Genomic DNA, 16,140 nt, shown 5'->3' on the forward strand with positions numbered 1-16,140 from the left:
CCTTTGAGCGACATGATAGAAATAGCTTTTTTTCTTAGGAGAGCGAAGATGAATAAAGACAGCAATAAGGCAAAAAGAAGAAAAAAAGACCAAGTAAAACATTCTTTTGGGGGCATTTACATAACCGATTATAGACCATCATTCAATCCCCTTTCCTGGGGTCTGCATTGGAAGAGGCCACCAAGACTCTTCTTCATGTTCCCACACCACGAGAGGTCCCTGACTCAGGACCAGGCTGATGAAGAACCCTCACCTCCACCTGGTGCCTGTCATGCCTCTGCCCGTGGCATGCCACAGGTAGCAGTTCTCAACCAGGGAACTTTGCTCCCCATGGGACATTTGACAATGTCTGGAGACATTTTTAGTTGTCACTAGTTGAGGAGGGAGTAATCCTGGCATTCAGTGGTAGCAGCCAGGGATGATGTTTTAAATATCCTATAATGTACAGGACAGGCCCCACAACAAAGAATAATCTAGGCTCCCCAGTGGTGTAGTGGTTAAGTTTGCCCCCTCTACTTCAGCGGCCTGGGGTTCGCAGGTTCAGATCCCAGGCATAGACCTAGCACCGTTTGTCAAGCCACACTGCAGCGGCATCCTACATACAAAATGGAGGAAGACTGGCACAGATGTTAGCTCAGCAACAATCTTCCTCAAGCAAAAAGAGGAAGATTGGCCCTGAGCTAACATCTGTTGCCAATCTTCCTCATACACATGAAAAAAGAATAATCCAGGCCCAAATGTCAATAGTGCCAAGGTTAAGAAATCCTGCTTTAGGTGGAAAGAGCAAGAAACCAATTGGAGGTAGCAATTCTAATTTGTGAACACCCTATTTGAAAAAAATTAGTTTCTAGAACTAGGTAGTCAAAAAGCCATGTCATTTACACAAACAAATAGTCACTATTCTCATTTTTTTTTTAAAGATTTTATTTTCCTTTTTCTCCCCAAAGCCCCCAAGTACATAGTTGTGCATTTTCAGTTGTGGGTCCTTCTAGTTGCGGCATGTGGGATGCCTCCTCAGCATGGCTTAACGAGTGGTGCCATGTCCGCGCCCAGGATCCAAACCAGTGAAACCCTGGGCCGCCGAAGCAGAGCACGCAAACTTAACCACTCAGCACGAGGCCGGCCCAACTCTTCTCATTTTTAATATGAAAGCCAGTTACATACCCTGAAACATATTTTGTTTATTACAGACAGAATTATTTTATGCCTCCACAGGCATTCACTCTGAAATAACGAACTAATAAAAACATTAGAAAGGCATATTTTTCTGGGTATTGCTAGCCTTTGTTCAAATAAAAGTACTTAATAAAATTCTAATCAACTCTGTTCCTTCTTTTAAATATCATGGGGAAAAAAAATCTAAAAATCTGGAAGTAACCACTTTTCTTTGCCCTGGAGTTGCTTTGAATTTTGTGGTCAGGTGACATTTAGTTAATTTTTTTTTTACTGTTCTGCAGGAAACAAAATATATCATGGAATTGAACATAGAGGAATGTAGGCAGCCTCTCCTTCAAAAAGAACTAGATGATATCTACCATAAATGGATTTTCTCTACAATTGGAAAAAATTACAATTACCAGGATTAAGTCTTTAAAAAAATAACTAAAAGATTAATTATGAAATTTCTGCATTTGATTCTTTTAATCTTTTTTTTAAGATTTTTTTTTTTTCCTTTTTCTCCCCAAAGCCCCCCAGTACATAGTTGTATATTCTTCATTGTGGGTCCTTTTAGTTGTGGCATGTGGGACGCTGCCTCAGCGTGGTTTGATGAGCAGTGCCATGTCTGCACCCAGGATTCGAATTAACGAAACACTGGGCCGCCTGCAGCAGAGTGAGTGAACTTAACCACTCGGCCACGGGGCCAGCCCCTGCATTTGATTTTATTGGAAGGATTTTATGGAAAGTAAGTTTATCTAATCAATCCAATCTGTAGGAAGAAAGTCCTTAACGTGAAAGGGAAAAAGAAGTGGTTACATTAATATTAGATAAAATAGATTTCAAAACAAGGATTTTTATTATTTATGATTTCATGATGATAAAAAGGGTCAAGACATCAGGAAGACAGGACAATCATAAATATGGATGTGCTAAATAACAGAGCTTCCATACACATGAAGTAAAAACTGGCAGAACTTAAGGAAGAAAGAGTTGGAAATGTCAACACCCTTTCTCCATAACTGATAAAACAATCATCCAAAAAATCAGTAACGATACAGAAGATCCTAATAGTGTTATTAACCACCTTGACCTAATCGACATTTATATACAGTATATTCATCACCTACAGAAAAATATGCTTTTCAAGTATATGGGGAACATTCACTCAGATGAACAATATGCTGGACCCAAAGATAAGTCTCAATAAGGGCCAGCCCCATGGCCGAGTGGTTAAGTTCGTGGGCTCCACTTTGGCGGCCCAGGGTTTCGCCAGTTTGGATCCTGGGCACAGACATGGCACTGCTCATCAAGCCACGCTAAGGCGGTGTCCCACACAGCACAACCAGAAGGACCTACAACTAGAATATACAACTATGTACTGGGGGGCTTTGGGGAGAAGAAGAAGGAAAAAGGAAAAAAGAAGATTGGCAACAGATGTTAGCTGAGGTGCCAATCTTTAAAAAAAGTCTCAATAAATTTCAAAGTACTGAAGACTTACGGAACATGTTCTCTGACCACAATGGACTTAAATTAGGAATCACTAAACAGAAAGCTATCTAGAAAAGCCCCCAAATATTTGCAGAGTAAACAACACATCTGAAAATAACCCATGGGTAAATAAAAAATCACAAAGGAAATTAGAAAACATTTCAAATCAAGTAATAAAGAAAGCACAACATATCAAAATTTATAGGATGCAGGTAAAATAGTGCTTCAAAGAATATTTAATCTTCTAACCAAAGAAATGGTTAAAATCAATTGTCTACGTTTTCACCTTAAGATGGTAGAATAAGAAGTAGTAAATTAAATCCAAAGAAAGTAGGAAAAAAGCAGTAACAAAGAGCAGAAGTCAATGAAATAGAAAACAAACAATAGAGAAAATTAACAAAGCCCAAAGTTCGTTCTTTGAAAAGATTAATAAAACTAACAAAACCCTAGTAAGACCAATGGAGGAAAAAAAGACACAAAAGTCTACCACCACCAGCCAACATCAGGAACGAAAGAACAGCTATCTTTACAGGTCGATATTAAAAAGATAACACAGGAGTATTACGAACAACTGCATGCCAACAAATATGACAATTTAGATTAAACGGACAAATTCCTTGGAAAAGATAATTACCAAATCTAACACAAAATAAAATGAAACTAAAAATAGCCCTAAGTTTAGGGTTAATCTATATAATATATAAGGAACTCACACAACTGAAACAACAAAAAATACAGCCCAATCAAAAAATGGGCAGAGGATATGAACAGACATTTTTCCAAAGAAGATATACAGATGGCCAATAAACACATGAAAAGATGTTCAACATCACTAATCAGCAGGGAAATGCAAATCAAAACTACACTAAGATACCACTTTACGCCTGTTAAAATGGCTATAATCACTAAGACTAAAAATAACAAATGTTGGAGAGGGTGTGGAGAGAAGGGAACCCTCATACACTGCTGGTGGGAGTGCAAACTGGTGCAGCCACAATGGAAAACAGTATGGAGATTCCTCAAAAAACTAAAAATAGAAATACTATATGACCCAGCTATCCCAATACTGGGTATCTACCCAAACAACTTGAAATCAACAATCCAAAGTGACATATGCACACCTATGTTCATCGCACCACTATTCACAATAGCCGAGACATGGAAACAATCCAAGTGCCCAGCATCGGCAGACGACTGGATAAAGAAGATGTGGTATATATACAATGGAATACCACTCAGCCATAAAAAAAGACAAAATCACCCCATTTGCAAACAACATGGATGGATCTGAAGGGAATTATGCTAAGCGAAATAAGGCAGACTGAGAAAGATAAACACGATATGATTCCACTCACATGTGGAATATAAACAAACACATGGACAAAGAAAACAGTTCAGTGGTTACCAGGGGAAGGGCAGCACTCATGTGGTGACAGACATGAAATAACGTGCAACTGAGATTTCACAACAATGTAAATTTTATGAACTAAAAAAAAATTCAGCTGAGAAAAAAATAGCCCTATGTTTATCAAAGAAACTGAATTTGTTATCAAAAGCATCTTCATAGGTGATGGAAATGTTCTAAAACGAGGTTATGGTCATAGTTGTACAACTGTAAAAATCTCCTAAAACTCACCTAAAATGGGTGGATTTTTATGACATGTAAATTATATCTCAACAAAGCTTTAAAAAATCTTATAGAAATCCAAATTATTTGGCATAATTCTATTTGTTTAATATTCCATGGTATGGATGTACCGTGATGTTATCACCCATCCCACCACTTTGTTTTGTTTCCAGTTTTTTATCAGTATGAATGATGTTGAAATAAACCTCACGGGGGGCGGGGGGTGAACCCTCTCCACAAAGAAAATTTCTAGGCCCAGATGATTTCATCGGTAAATTATTTCAAACATTTAAGAAAGAAATATTCTTACACATTTCACAAAAGAAGATACATGAATGGCCAATAGCACATGAATGAGTATCCATCATCATCAGTCATCAGGCAAGTGGCAACTGAAACCACAATGAGATAATACTACACACTCACCAGAATGGCTATAATTTAAGACTAACATCACCAAACACTGGTGAGGATACGGAGCAAGTGGAACTCTCATTCTTTGCTGGTGGGAATACAAAAAGGTACAATCGTTTTGGAAAAAAGCTTGGCAGTTTCTTATAAAGTTAAACATACACCTACCCTTGACCTAATGATTCTATTTCTAGGTAATCACCTAAGAAAAATGAAAGCATATATCCACAAGAAGTCTTGTACAAGGGTTTTATAGCAGCTTTATTCTTAGCAGCCCCAAATGGGAAACAACCCCAAAGTACATCAACAGAAGAAGGGATAAACAGATTGTGTTGTAGTCACAGACTAGAATGAACACTACTCAGTAGTAAAAAGGTATAAACTACTGGTCTAACAGTGTGGATGAATCTCAAAGACTTTATGCTGAGCTAAAGGGGCTGGACATAAGAGCACATACCGTGAGATTCCATTTACGAATGTCTGCAAGAGGATAAAGGAAAAAAACCCCAGAATATTGGCTGCCTGGGATGGGGGTGGAGAATTGACTGAAAAGGGACATGAAGGAACTTTCCAGGGTGACAGAAATGTTCTATATCTTGATTACATGGAAATATCTGTTTGCCAAAATTACAGAGTTAAGGAATGTGCATTTCAATGTATGCAAATTTTGCCTTAAAAAGAAAGAATTGTATAAAAACAACCAAGTGGGGAAGGAGACTGGGTGGAGCCATAGCTTAAATAAAAATCACAAGGTTGTTGATTGTGGCTGCTGGGTACCTGGGGCTCATTATACCATTCTGTTTACTTTGTACATGTTTGAAATTTCTATAATTATATTCTTTTTAAGAAAAGCGCTTTTAGAGTGACTCATGAATTTCTTGCCTTTGCTTTTATTTATAACTTTACAAAGAAGACCTTACTTTTGCAAAGTAATTTGAGGATCATTTAGTGATGTGACTTGAGAAAAATTGTCTACCAAGTCAAGATGGCTGCATTACATTCTGCAGCAGTGAAGAACGCTGGAAAGAACACAGGCTCTGGACCTTTACAGACTTGGGTTCCACGCTTGCCAGCCAGGTGATACTGGGCAGGTTAGGGAAGTCATTTTTCTCAACTGCGGTTCCCTACACCGAAAGAAGGCAACTACAGCATCTTGCTCCCGGGGCTGCAGTGAGGATGAAACGATACACGTACATAATTCATCTACAGTGGGCACGGCACCAGACGCCTACTGAACAACTACTGTAATCTTCATTATTATTGTTGCTATTATCTCACTTTCATTTTGAAAATAGTGTTCAAACCCTAATACCTTGCACAATTTGTTATTGGCAAGTTCATATATTACTGTGAGCCAGCACTGGGCTAAGTGCTTTTACCCAAATTATCTAATTTAACCCTCATAACAATCATATGAGGTAGATACTGTGGTTATCCCCATTGTATAAATAAAGAAACTGAGGCACAAGAGATTAAGGAATTGTCCAAGGTCATAGAACTAAAAGTGGAAGGGTTGTTAGTTCTACATTCAGAGTCCAGCTAGCAACCACATGCTAAGATTAGCACACGTGTTAACCTTATTGCTTCAGGGCACAGAGAGATTCTACAAATATTAAGACTAGGGATTTTTTTTTTTAAAGAGACTCATTCCATTTCTTTATAATCATTTCTATAAAAATACAGAATACTATCATAGCAAAAAAAGAGCCTCTTATTAAATGTATACTTCTGGTGAGTATAGGTGGGAGGACATTTGAAGATATACCAAAAAAGATATCCAAAGGACTTGGCCATTTTGCAGCCTTGGGCAAGTAACTAACTTCATTATCCCCAAACTAAGGGTTTGAGCGACTCAGGAGCTGAAAGTACCCTTCCTGACACAATGAATTGGTTTATTTTACCTTACCTAGACTTCATGGTGGCAAAGATCATTGCAAAAGCTATCAAGTTCTATTTCAGTAAAAGCAGAAGGAAAGGAGTGGAAATAAAACTTGAGGAGGTGTGGGGTCAGAGGCTGCAAACACCAATCTCTTCCTGCCTGCCTGACTCAGTGTGACTCCTCTCTGCCCGCTTCTTGTTTCTCACGCCACCCACACAACTCTGCAAGGTGACTTTGAGGATTCACTCAGACAATGATCGGTAGAGCAGAAATGGATTTTTAAAGGAACCTAAAATTATTCTTCAAGTGAGTAAGATTAAATAAATTGTTTAAAAATGATGATACTCCAGAACTCTAAAAGCTAGAAATATTTTCACAGTTAAAAAACAAAAACAAAAACAAAGAACAGCATTAAAGTTGTGGATCAAGTTACAGTGAATAAACATCCAACAAATTAGCAACCTCACCCCTAGAGGTGACACCAAAACCAGCTTGCTTTCTAGAAGAAACCATAAAGTCATTTCTTCCTATAAATTAGAAATAATAGCAATACCTTTATCGGAAGAAGCTTATGAGCAATATGAGTCATTCCATATCTCCTATGGTTATTTTTTGTTTTGATTTGTTTTCTACTTTTTATTTTGAAACTATTTTAAACTAAGAGAAGACTTTCAAGAATAGCACAGAAAGTTCCCTTCACTCAGCTGCCCCTAATGTTAACATCTCATGCAACATTGATCAAAACTGGAAGTTAACGCTGGTACAACTCTATTAACTAAACTACACACTACCTGGATTTCTGCAGTCTTTCCATTTCTGTCTTTTTCTTTTCCAGGATCAAAAATACCACATGGTAATTAAGTTGTCACGTCCCCTTAGTCACCCCCACTCTGTGACAGTTCCGTAGTCTGTCTTTGTTTTTCATTACCTTGACCGTTTTGAGAAGTATTGGGCAGGGATTTTGTAGAATGCCCCTCAATTTGGGCTTGTCTGATGTATTCTCATAATTAAACCGAGATTATCGATCTCTGGGGAAAAATACCATGGAGGTGATATGCCCTTCCCATCCCATTCTATTAGAGGGTACGTGATATGAATATGTCTTATTACTGATGGTGATAATCTTAATCATTTAGTTAAGGTGGTATCTTCCAGGTTTCTCACTGTAAAGTTACTACCTTTCCCTTTCTATTTTCTATCATTTAGAAGCAAGTCACTAAGTCCAGCCCACACTCAAAGGGAAGGAAATTAAACCCTACCTACTGGAGGAAGGAATATCAATTTGTGTACATAAGTTAAAAGCATCACAGTAATTAATAAATATTTGGGGGGAGATCATTTGAGGCTGTGCAGAAATCCTGCTCTCTTTAAAGTTTCACCTACTAATTTTAGCATTCATCAGTTTATCTTGCCTGCAGAAATTACTATGGTATTCTAATGATGATTTCCTATTTCTCTCATTCCTTCTATATTGATTAATCGGAATTCTTCTATAAGGAAGAACTGTCCCCTCATCCAAATTTATTTATTCATTCAGTCATTTGTTTGTATCAGGATGCACTCATCATTTCAATAGAGACAGATAACCAAATAATGCACTCATTATTGAAGAGAGCCAGAGAGAGAGAGAGATGTGTAGTATATACAGGTTAAGTGTCCATACACATGAGCTCTGTCTGCTAAGAGGGCCTAGAGGCAGTGACATTCTAGAAGCAATGAGCACACCTGGTGCCAAGATCTTGTTTTCTAAATACGTTTCTCCAATAAAAGGAACCACTCCTTAGAGAAATGGAAGATTCTAGGGGCAGGGAGAATACAAGATAGACTTAGAGATTCTTGTAGTGCCAACAAGTAAAGAACTGTTAAGAAAAGAAAAAGAATGGGGCATGTCAAAAAAACACAGAGCCAGAGGCCGGCCCCGTGGCCGAGTGGTTAAGTTCGCGCACTCCGCTGCAGGCGGCCCAGTGTTTCGTTGGTTCGAATCCTGGGCGCGGACACGGCACTGCTCATCAAACCACGCTGAGGCAGCGTCCCACATGCCACAACTAGAAGGACCCACAACCAAGAATATACAACTATGTACCGGGGGGCTTTGGGGAGAAAAAGAAAAAAAAATTTAAAACAAAACCCCAAAAAAACACAGAGCCAACCTGAAAGAGCTCCCAGGGCCAGAGTTGGACTAATTATTAAATAATTAACGACAGTATGGGATTACAGTCTCCTATAGTTTTGAACATACATATCAAGAGCAATAAGAACTCATAAGAAGAAACCCAAAGTCCAATTCCCCTTGGGTTTGGATTACACAGCCTAGCAGATACATGTCAAAACTAAGCTCAAGACTCTATCAGTGACTCCGTACATCAAACAGTCACAAAATACCAGAGTAAGCAGACTTCCTTTTAAGTAAGGCCAATATGTGCAATTGTGATTTATACAACAGAGACTAAAGCCCGCTGATCATCCCACCCACAAACTTTAAAAAAAAAAAGGTAAAGTAATAATACTGATCCAGTGGTATTTTCTTAAAAATTTTTACTTACTGTGAATTTTTAAAAGAAAAATATGTGTTCAAATTAATCATTTTTGAAGTTAAGGCAAACAGCATGAATTGTTTCTGAAATACAACAAATGATTACACATACATTAACAAAGGCTACCATCTATTGAACGTTTACCGTGCACCCCTCCTTGCTAGCTACCTTATATTCATCTCCTCGGTCAGACCTCAAGCACCTCATGACCAGGAAGCCAAAGCTCGGATGCACAAGGTGTGCACTTTTGGTGTGTTGGGACCTGGTAGTGGTGGTTCAGGATGCACATCGCCACTAGGAAACCACGTCCCTTAGATAACACTACATTCTCCTGAGGGACTGAGGTTACATAAGGTACTTCTCCAGATAAATTGAGTGTTCCTTGACCCTCAAATGATTGCCCCTTAAAACATTCTAATCTTCTTTGAGGGAAATGTTTCTAAAATGTGGTACAGCTATCTCTACCTTCTTGAACGCACATCTGTGACTAAGTGTGATCCATCCTTGATGGCTGGCTCAAGAGAGTGAACATGCCTGTGCATTAATTCTGACATAGCAACGACCTCCGAAGTTGAAGTCTGAAGGCTATTCATCTAGTCCACCTTTTCTTTCTTGCTCTTTTTTTTGAGGAAGGTTAGCCCTGAGCTAACATCTGTGCCCATCTTCTTCTACTTTATATGTGGGACGCCTACCACAGCATGGCTTGCCAAGCAGTGCCATGTCCACACTCGGGATCTGAAATGGCGAACCCCAGGTCACTGAAGCTGAACGTGCGCCCTTAACTGCTGCTCCACTGGGCCAGCCCCTAGTCCACTTTTTGTGTTCAGCTCTTTCCCAAAATAACAGCTGGCAAGTCCTGGTGTCTATAAGTACATCTACCCCTGAATTTGAGTAAGGGACCCAATAGGGATTCCGGTCCTGTGTTAAGGTGCAAACGCATCACATCCTGCTGCTCAAAGGCCTTTCTTAGCTACTCTGAGTTTGTGGTGGGTTTCTCAAAGGTGGCTTTTTAAGGAAGTCTGCTCTTTAGATATGGGATAATCAGTACACTGTGCATCAAATTCTCTATCATTGAGCAGTTTAAAGGTAAAGATGGAGTGGGGGGGGGGAGATAAAGAAACACAGAGAATGCAGAATACAGACGAAGAAGGGACAGAATAGAGGAAAAGCAGAAGACCCAGTAACTTCAGAGTCTTGGCAGTGACACGTAAATGACCGCATGCTTTGGGTGATGAAGAACAAGGATTCTGGCTCAGTGAAATCTGGATTCAAATCTGGCTCTGCCCACCTAGTGGCCTAGAATGAGAATTGCCAAGTTATTTCACATCTCTAAGCACCTGTCCTCATGTACAAAAGAGAAACGATTACAACTGTCCTGTGGGGATGTCATGAGGATGAAATTACTTTTCTCCATACTCTTTGACACCATTAACTGTCCTATACTCCTTTCTGACGTGAGAAACAATTCTTTCATATTGAGTTTGAAATCAAGGTTTATATCCCAAAACATTTCAGAAGGTTCTGCATCAATGTGTGGGTGGGGAGGGTGATCTCATTTCTCAAAAATTTGCTTTAGATATTTATAGACTTCAATTCCTTTGATATTAAAAAAAATAGCTGAGCTTCAAATCTCTTAATTGAAAAGTTTAACAGTTGTAATAAAACCAGCATTTACTTCATTATTCTGATAGAGTTTCCTAATCACATCTGGTTTTTGAGTCTTTAGTGTGATATATGTTAAGAACCTGCAAACTCGAAGACTCAGAGGCTGCTCTGAGGGAAAAAGCCACAGCAGTCCTCAAAGGGACTAATCCAGAACTCTCTAGTTCCCCTCTCCACACACGGCAACTCATCACTCCCAGGGGATAAATTTCTGCAACCGTATTTGGAAATTATTTTTAAATACATTAATTGATTCACAATTAATTAAATCACAAGGACCTCTAATATATTTAAACTAAGGTTTCATTTATAAAAGCCCAACATACACACAACTTTTAGGAACATATAGACTATTTAAAGTGAGGTATACTTTTATAATTTAACTTTGTAACCATTAATCATTGGTATGACAGTAAACTTGGACATGAATAAAATCCAGCATGATAAACATAAAATTGGCCCATAATCCTCACTGCCCAAAAAAATCTCACATATTATTACATGAATACAATTTTCCCACTAAGGTTAAGTTGCCCTTATTGATTTAAACCTGTACTTTATTTACTCTTAAACACGTCTCTGAGTGCCTACCTTTCAAAGTGCTGTTTCATTTGTTTACACGCATAGTAGTTTCCATCTCTCAGGCTCTGCACCTTCATAACTTCAGAAAACGTTCCCTCTCCTATTTTGCCAACTGCTTTATAGTCTATAAACAAAAACAATTATAAAAATAAAATTTTATTTACGTATATATTTTGTACTCATTTCCAGACAGCAAACATTTTTATCTGTAAGATAATCCAACAGCAATATATTGAGGAGTGTTTCTCCTTTCTTTCTAAGGTTCAATGCTCCCCTCATTTTAAGAGAAGTGGGGTTGTGTGTTGGCAACGAGCATCATTTCCTCCCAGTCTATGCTCATCTTCATAAAGCAGAGAACCGCATGACCAGAATCTTGGCCGGGATGAGAGGCTCAGCTACCCTACGAGATTTGGAAAGCAGAAGAGCAACGGAGGCCAGCTGGGATTGCTCTAGCAGGAGCAGCCCTAGTATGGGCTTTGGCACCAGGTCACACCGACAGATCTGATGTGCCAGCAGCCTCAGAACTTCCTCCTGAAAATCACCCTCTGTGGTCCTACAGCGGGCCCAGCTGATCTACAGCAGTCGCCTGCAGTTCTTGCATTTCCTGGTTACCTGAAGGCTAACAGCAGCTTTCCTTGCCTTTGCTGCCACCACCATGACCCCCAGCACAGACAATGGTTTCATAAGCCTCTAATTCACTATGTTAAATCCCTTCCTGCTCGAAATACCTAGAGTAGTTTCTGTTTTCCTGACCAAACCATGACAGATACAGAAACGAGTATCTTGAAGTGGGGTGCTCTGGGTAACAAAAACCTAAAAAGTGCAGTCAGGCGGCAGAGAGCAGGCTGGAGAGCCTGGTGTATCCTGACAACAGATGGCCAACCATAAAAGGCTGCCTGCAGTAACTGCTGCCTTTCACAGACCAAGTGTCTGCTGAGCCTGCTGGCCTGGGGAAGGGGGTGGGAAGAGTCAGAATAACGGAGCGTGCTGACGACTACTGACTGCCTTAGCAAGATATTTCAAGACAAAACTGAGCTCAGGAGAGAACTGCTACTTTTCAAGCAGAAATGGAAGGAATGAGAAAAGTCTAGAAAGCAAAAGTCTCACTGGGTTGGAAAAGCTTCTGCAGCCCAAATAAGAGGAGAACCAGACTAACAAAATCTCTACAGAAAGCAGTCTGTGAGACTTCTGAGTTAAATGAATGGCTCAGCCTGGCACCAAGATTACAGGAAGGCAGGTATTAAGCTAAAAAGCTAAATAGTTAAAAAGGCACTGTTTTTTCTAGAAGTGACAATGCTTTTTAGAAATGATAAGTTTATTTATTATTTTTTTTAAGGTATGCTTTTTGGTGAGGAAGATTGGCCCTGAGCTAACGTTTGTTGCCAATCTTCCTCTTTTTTTTTTCTCCCCAAAGCCCCAGGACATAGTTGTATATCCTAGTTGCAGGTCATTCTATTTCTTCTTGTGGGATGCTGCCACAGCATGGCTTGGTGAGCAGTGCATAGGTCCACACCCAGGATCCAAACTGGTGAACTCCAGGCCGCTGAAGTGGAGCACATAAACTTAACCACTCTGCCATGGGGCCAGCCCCAGAAACGATAAGTTTAAAAATGAAAAAAGTCCTTATCTATGAGCAAGAAATACTGAAGTATTTCCAGGTGAAATGACACAATGTTTGGGATTTATTTTAAAATACTCCTATAATTCTCATTCACTACTGCTGAAAGTATAAATTGGTATAGTCATTTTGGAGGGCAATTTGACACTACACCTACTAAATCTTTAAGACATACATTCACCTTGACCCAGCAATTCCAATCCTAGAAATTATCCTGTAAAAAATACTTGCTCAAGTATATATGATATGAGAATGCTAGTACAACATTATTTAATAGAGAAAAACTAATAACCTAAATGCCCCCCAACAGGGAAGTGGATAAATTAAGTATGGTTTATTCATATAATGGGATATATTGAATATATTTAAAAGAAAGACACAGATGGATAGATCCTCAAAAATAATGTCATTAAAGACAACACCACACACCCAATTAGTGGCTTTCTCTGAGGGGTAAGGTTACAGGTGTCTCTTTTTCTAAGTTAAATATTTTCCATAATGAGAGTATTATTTTATTAAAAAGTAATAATAAAAGGTAAAGACTCCAGAAAAAAAAAGTGGTAGGGGGAAAAACAGCAAAACATTTATCACTGTTGAAACTAGGTGATGGATGCATGAGGGTTCACTATATTATTTTCTCTACTTCTGGTATGCTTGAAATTTTCCATAATCAGAAGTTAAAATAAAAGAAGCAAAAACAAGAGCTAGCCCTGATGGCCTAGTGGTTAAAGTTCAGTGCTCTCACTGCTTCGGCAGCCAGGGTTTGCTTCCCAGGCACGGAACCACACCACCCATCTGTCAGTTGCCATGCTGTGGCTGCGGCTCACACGGAAGAACTAGAACGACATATAACTAGGATACACAACCACCTACTGGGGCTTTGGGGAGGGAAAAAAAATAGGAAAATTGGCAATAGATGTTAGCTCAGGGTGAATCTTTCCCAGCAAAAAAAGCAAAAACAAAACCTCCTATGTGTGATCCTCCATATTCATACCTTCCTTAAGAATAGCCAGAACAGAAATGACTCCCTAGACCTTGGGAACCATGAGACAAAGATGGTGAAAAAGCCACCCTGAAAGATTCCCAACCAGGAACGCTCACATAGGACTTTACATGAACAAGAAAAATACTTTTCTTGTGTAAAGCCCCTGAGATGTGGGGGTTTATACATTACAGCACCTAGTAAGCATTACCCTCACTACTATACCTGATAATATAAATATCATAATCTATAAAACAAATAGAATAGACTTTTGAGAATTTATATTTGTAAGACTGCACATTAAAAATCAGCTACTCAATAAACATTCAGGAACTTTAGTTACCCAAATTCAATTTACACACAATTTTTCCCCATATATTTATATTTGAGATTTTATCCTACTTGTAAGTTACTAAATTAGCCTGCTACTGTTTCACGGACACTGGCAGAAGACAGCCTCTTGGGTCAAAGATAAAGAACTTTATTACTCATGGCACAGCAAGGTGTATGACATCTGCATGTATGCCTTTGTTCCCCTTGCCCCAAAGTCCCGTGAGGGTCACAGGGTGGACCCAGATGACACCAGCACATGCAATAGATTGCTCTGCAAAAGAAGAACCCAGGGCCAATGGCCTAGCGCTTTTTGAACAAGCAGCCAACAAGATGGATAAAGCCTTGAATCTGGCACACTCAGCAGGAACACACAGGGAAACTCAGGGCCCACGGCAAACTGCCTCTCCCAACAGTTCATTATAGTGTTAATACACATATTAACCAGCTTTACTAAGACAGGGTATGTGGTATGGTATTATTCTCACCCATAAATATTCACATATAGGTAATATAGATTTCAATGCCACTTTTCAATTTTACTCAAAATAGTCAATTTCAGCATACATTTTCAAGGATCTTAACTTCAGGCATGCAAAATGAGAAAATCCTATTTATAATTACATATTTGTAGAAATTGGAAAAAACACTTTTCCCCCCAAACAGCATTTAACCACGCTATCACCATTCCAAATACCATATACCACTACCATACTCTAGTCATTGCCACAGAAGGAAACAGGAACCTATAACTGCCGTGCATAATGTAGATGCGCAACAACTCCTGAAGACAATGAAAGAAAGAAATAATTGTTAAAACTTCTCACAAAAATTAATTTCCAAAGATGATTTCTGGGAAGGAAGATAAAAAGCACTGAGAACATGCAGTGGAATGAATGGTGGCTCCCAAAAAGCTATGTCCTCAAACTAACCCCTAGAACCTGTGAATGTGACCTTGTTTGGAAATAAGGTCTTTGCAAGTATAATTAAGGATCGTGAAATGAGAACATCCTCGACTACCCCGGTGGGCCCTAAAGCCAGTGACAAGTGTCCTTATAAGAGACACACAGAGAAAGGAGAACAGTGGCAGCTAGAGGCTGGAGAGAAGGGGAAATGGGGAGTTGTTATTCAACAGGTACAGCATTTCAGTCATACAAGATGAAAGAGTTCTAGAAATCTACTGTAAAACAATGCGTATAGTTAATACTGTACATTTATATGTTAATATTTATATATTTAATATATTTACATATATTTATATTTAACATAAAAATTATATAAATTTTTACATTTAACATATTTACATATATATAACGTACACTTAAAATTTTAAAAACAGGGTGGAGCTCATGTCATATGTTTTTACCACAGACAGACACAGATAGAGAAGAGGAGGCTGTGTGAAGACAGGCAGAGACTGGAGGGATGCAGCCATACGTCAAGGACGCCTGGGCCTCTAGAAGCTGCAAGAGGCAGGAGGGAGCTTCCCCTCGAACCTTGAGAGGAAGCACAGCCGCCGACGCCTTGATTTCAGGCTTCCAGCCTCCAGAACTGTGAGAGAACATACTTCTGCCGTATTACGCCACCAAATTTGTGGTAATTGGCTGCGGCAGCCCTAGGAAACTAACATTTAACGTAACTGATTTTTTTTTAATCTAAGCAAAACATTAATTTTTTAATTAAAGGAAAAAGACTTCCTAAGCATAACAGTGTAAGAAGTCACTCAGAAAAGATAGATATATTCGACTACATAAAAATTTAAAATTCTAGCATAAGAAATACTCAAATGGTTAAATAAATGATGAAAAAGCCATACAAAGGAATATAATATAGCAGATAAAAAAGAATAAGGGAGATCGATAGCTTCTG

General features: G+C 38.9%; 1 protein-coding gene across 13 annotated transcripts in view; it reads right to left on the reverse strand.

The window, feature by feature from the left end:
* MOK (MOK protein kinase) overlaps positions 1 to 16,140 on the reverse strand; it is a 64,934-nt gene that overhangs the window by 25,494 nt on the left and 23,300 nt on the right. For 6 of the 13 annotated variants that reach the window (XM_070593319.1, XM_070593314.1, XM_070593309.1 and 3 more), the window contains exon 2: positions 11,351 to 11,465. The exons of 2 other annotated variants lie outside the window; for them this stretch is intronic. Coding sequence is in view for 10 of the 11 variants with exons in the window: in XM_070593314.1 (XP_070449415.1) it covers positions 11,351 to 11,465 (115 nt within the window). In the remaining variant the exon portion in view is untranslated. Of the gene's footprint in view, positions 1 to 9,106; positions 9,181 to 11,350; positions 11,466 to 16,140 lie in introns of all 13 variants that reach the window. 5 more of the 13 variants (XM_070593313.1, XM_070593308.1, XM_070593316.1 and 2 more) reach the window with 1 other exon arrangement.

Source organism: Equus przewalskii, chromosome 25, assembly GCF_037783145.1.
Source record: "Equus przewalskii isolate Varuska chromosome 25, EquPr2, whole genome shotgun sequence".
Classification (NCBI taxonomy): Eukaryota; Metazoa; Chordata; class Mammalia; order Perissodactyla; family Equidae; genus Equus; species Equus przewalskii.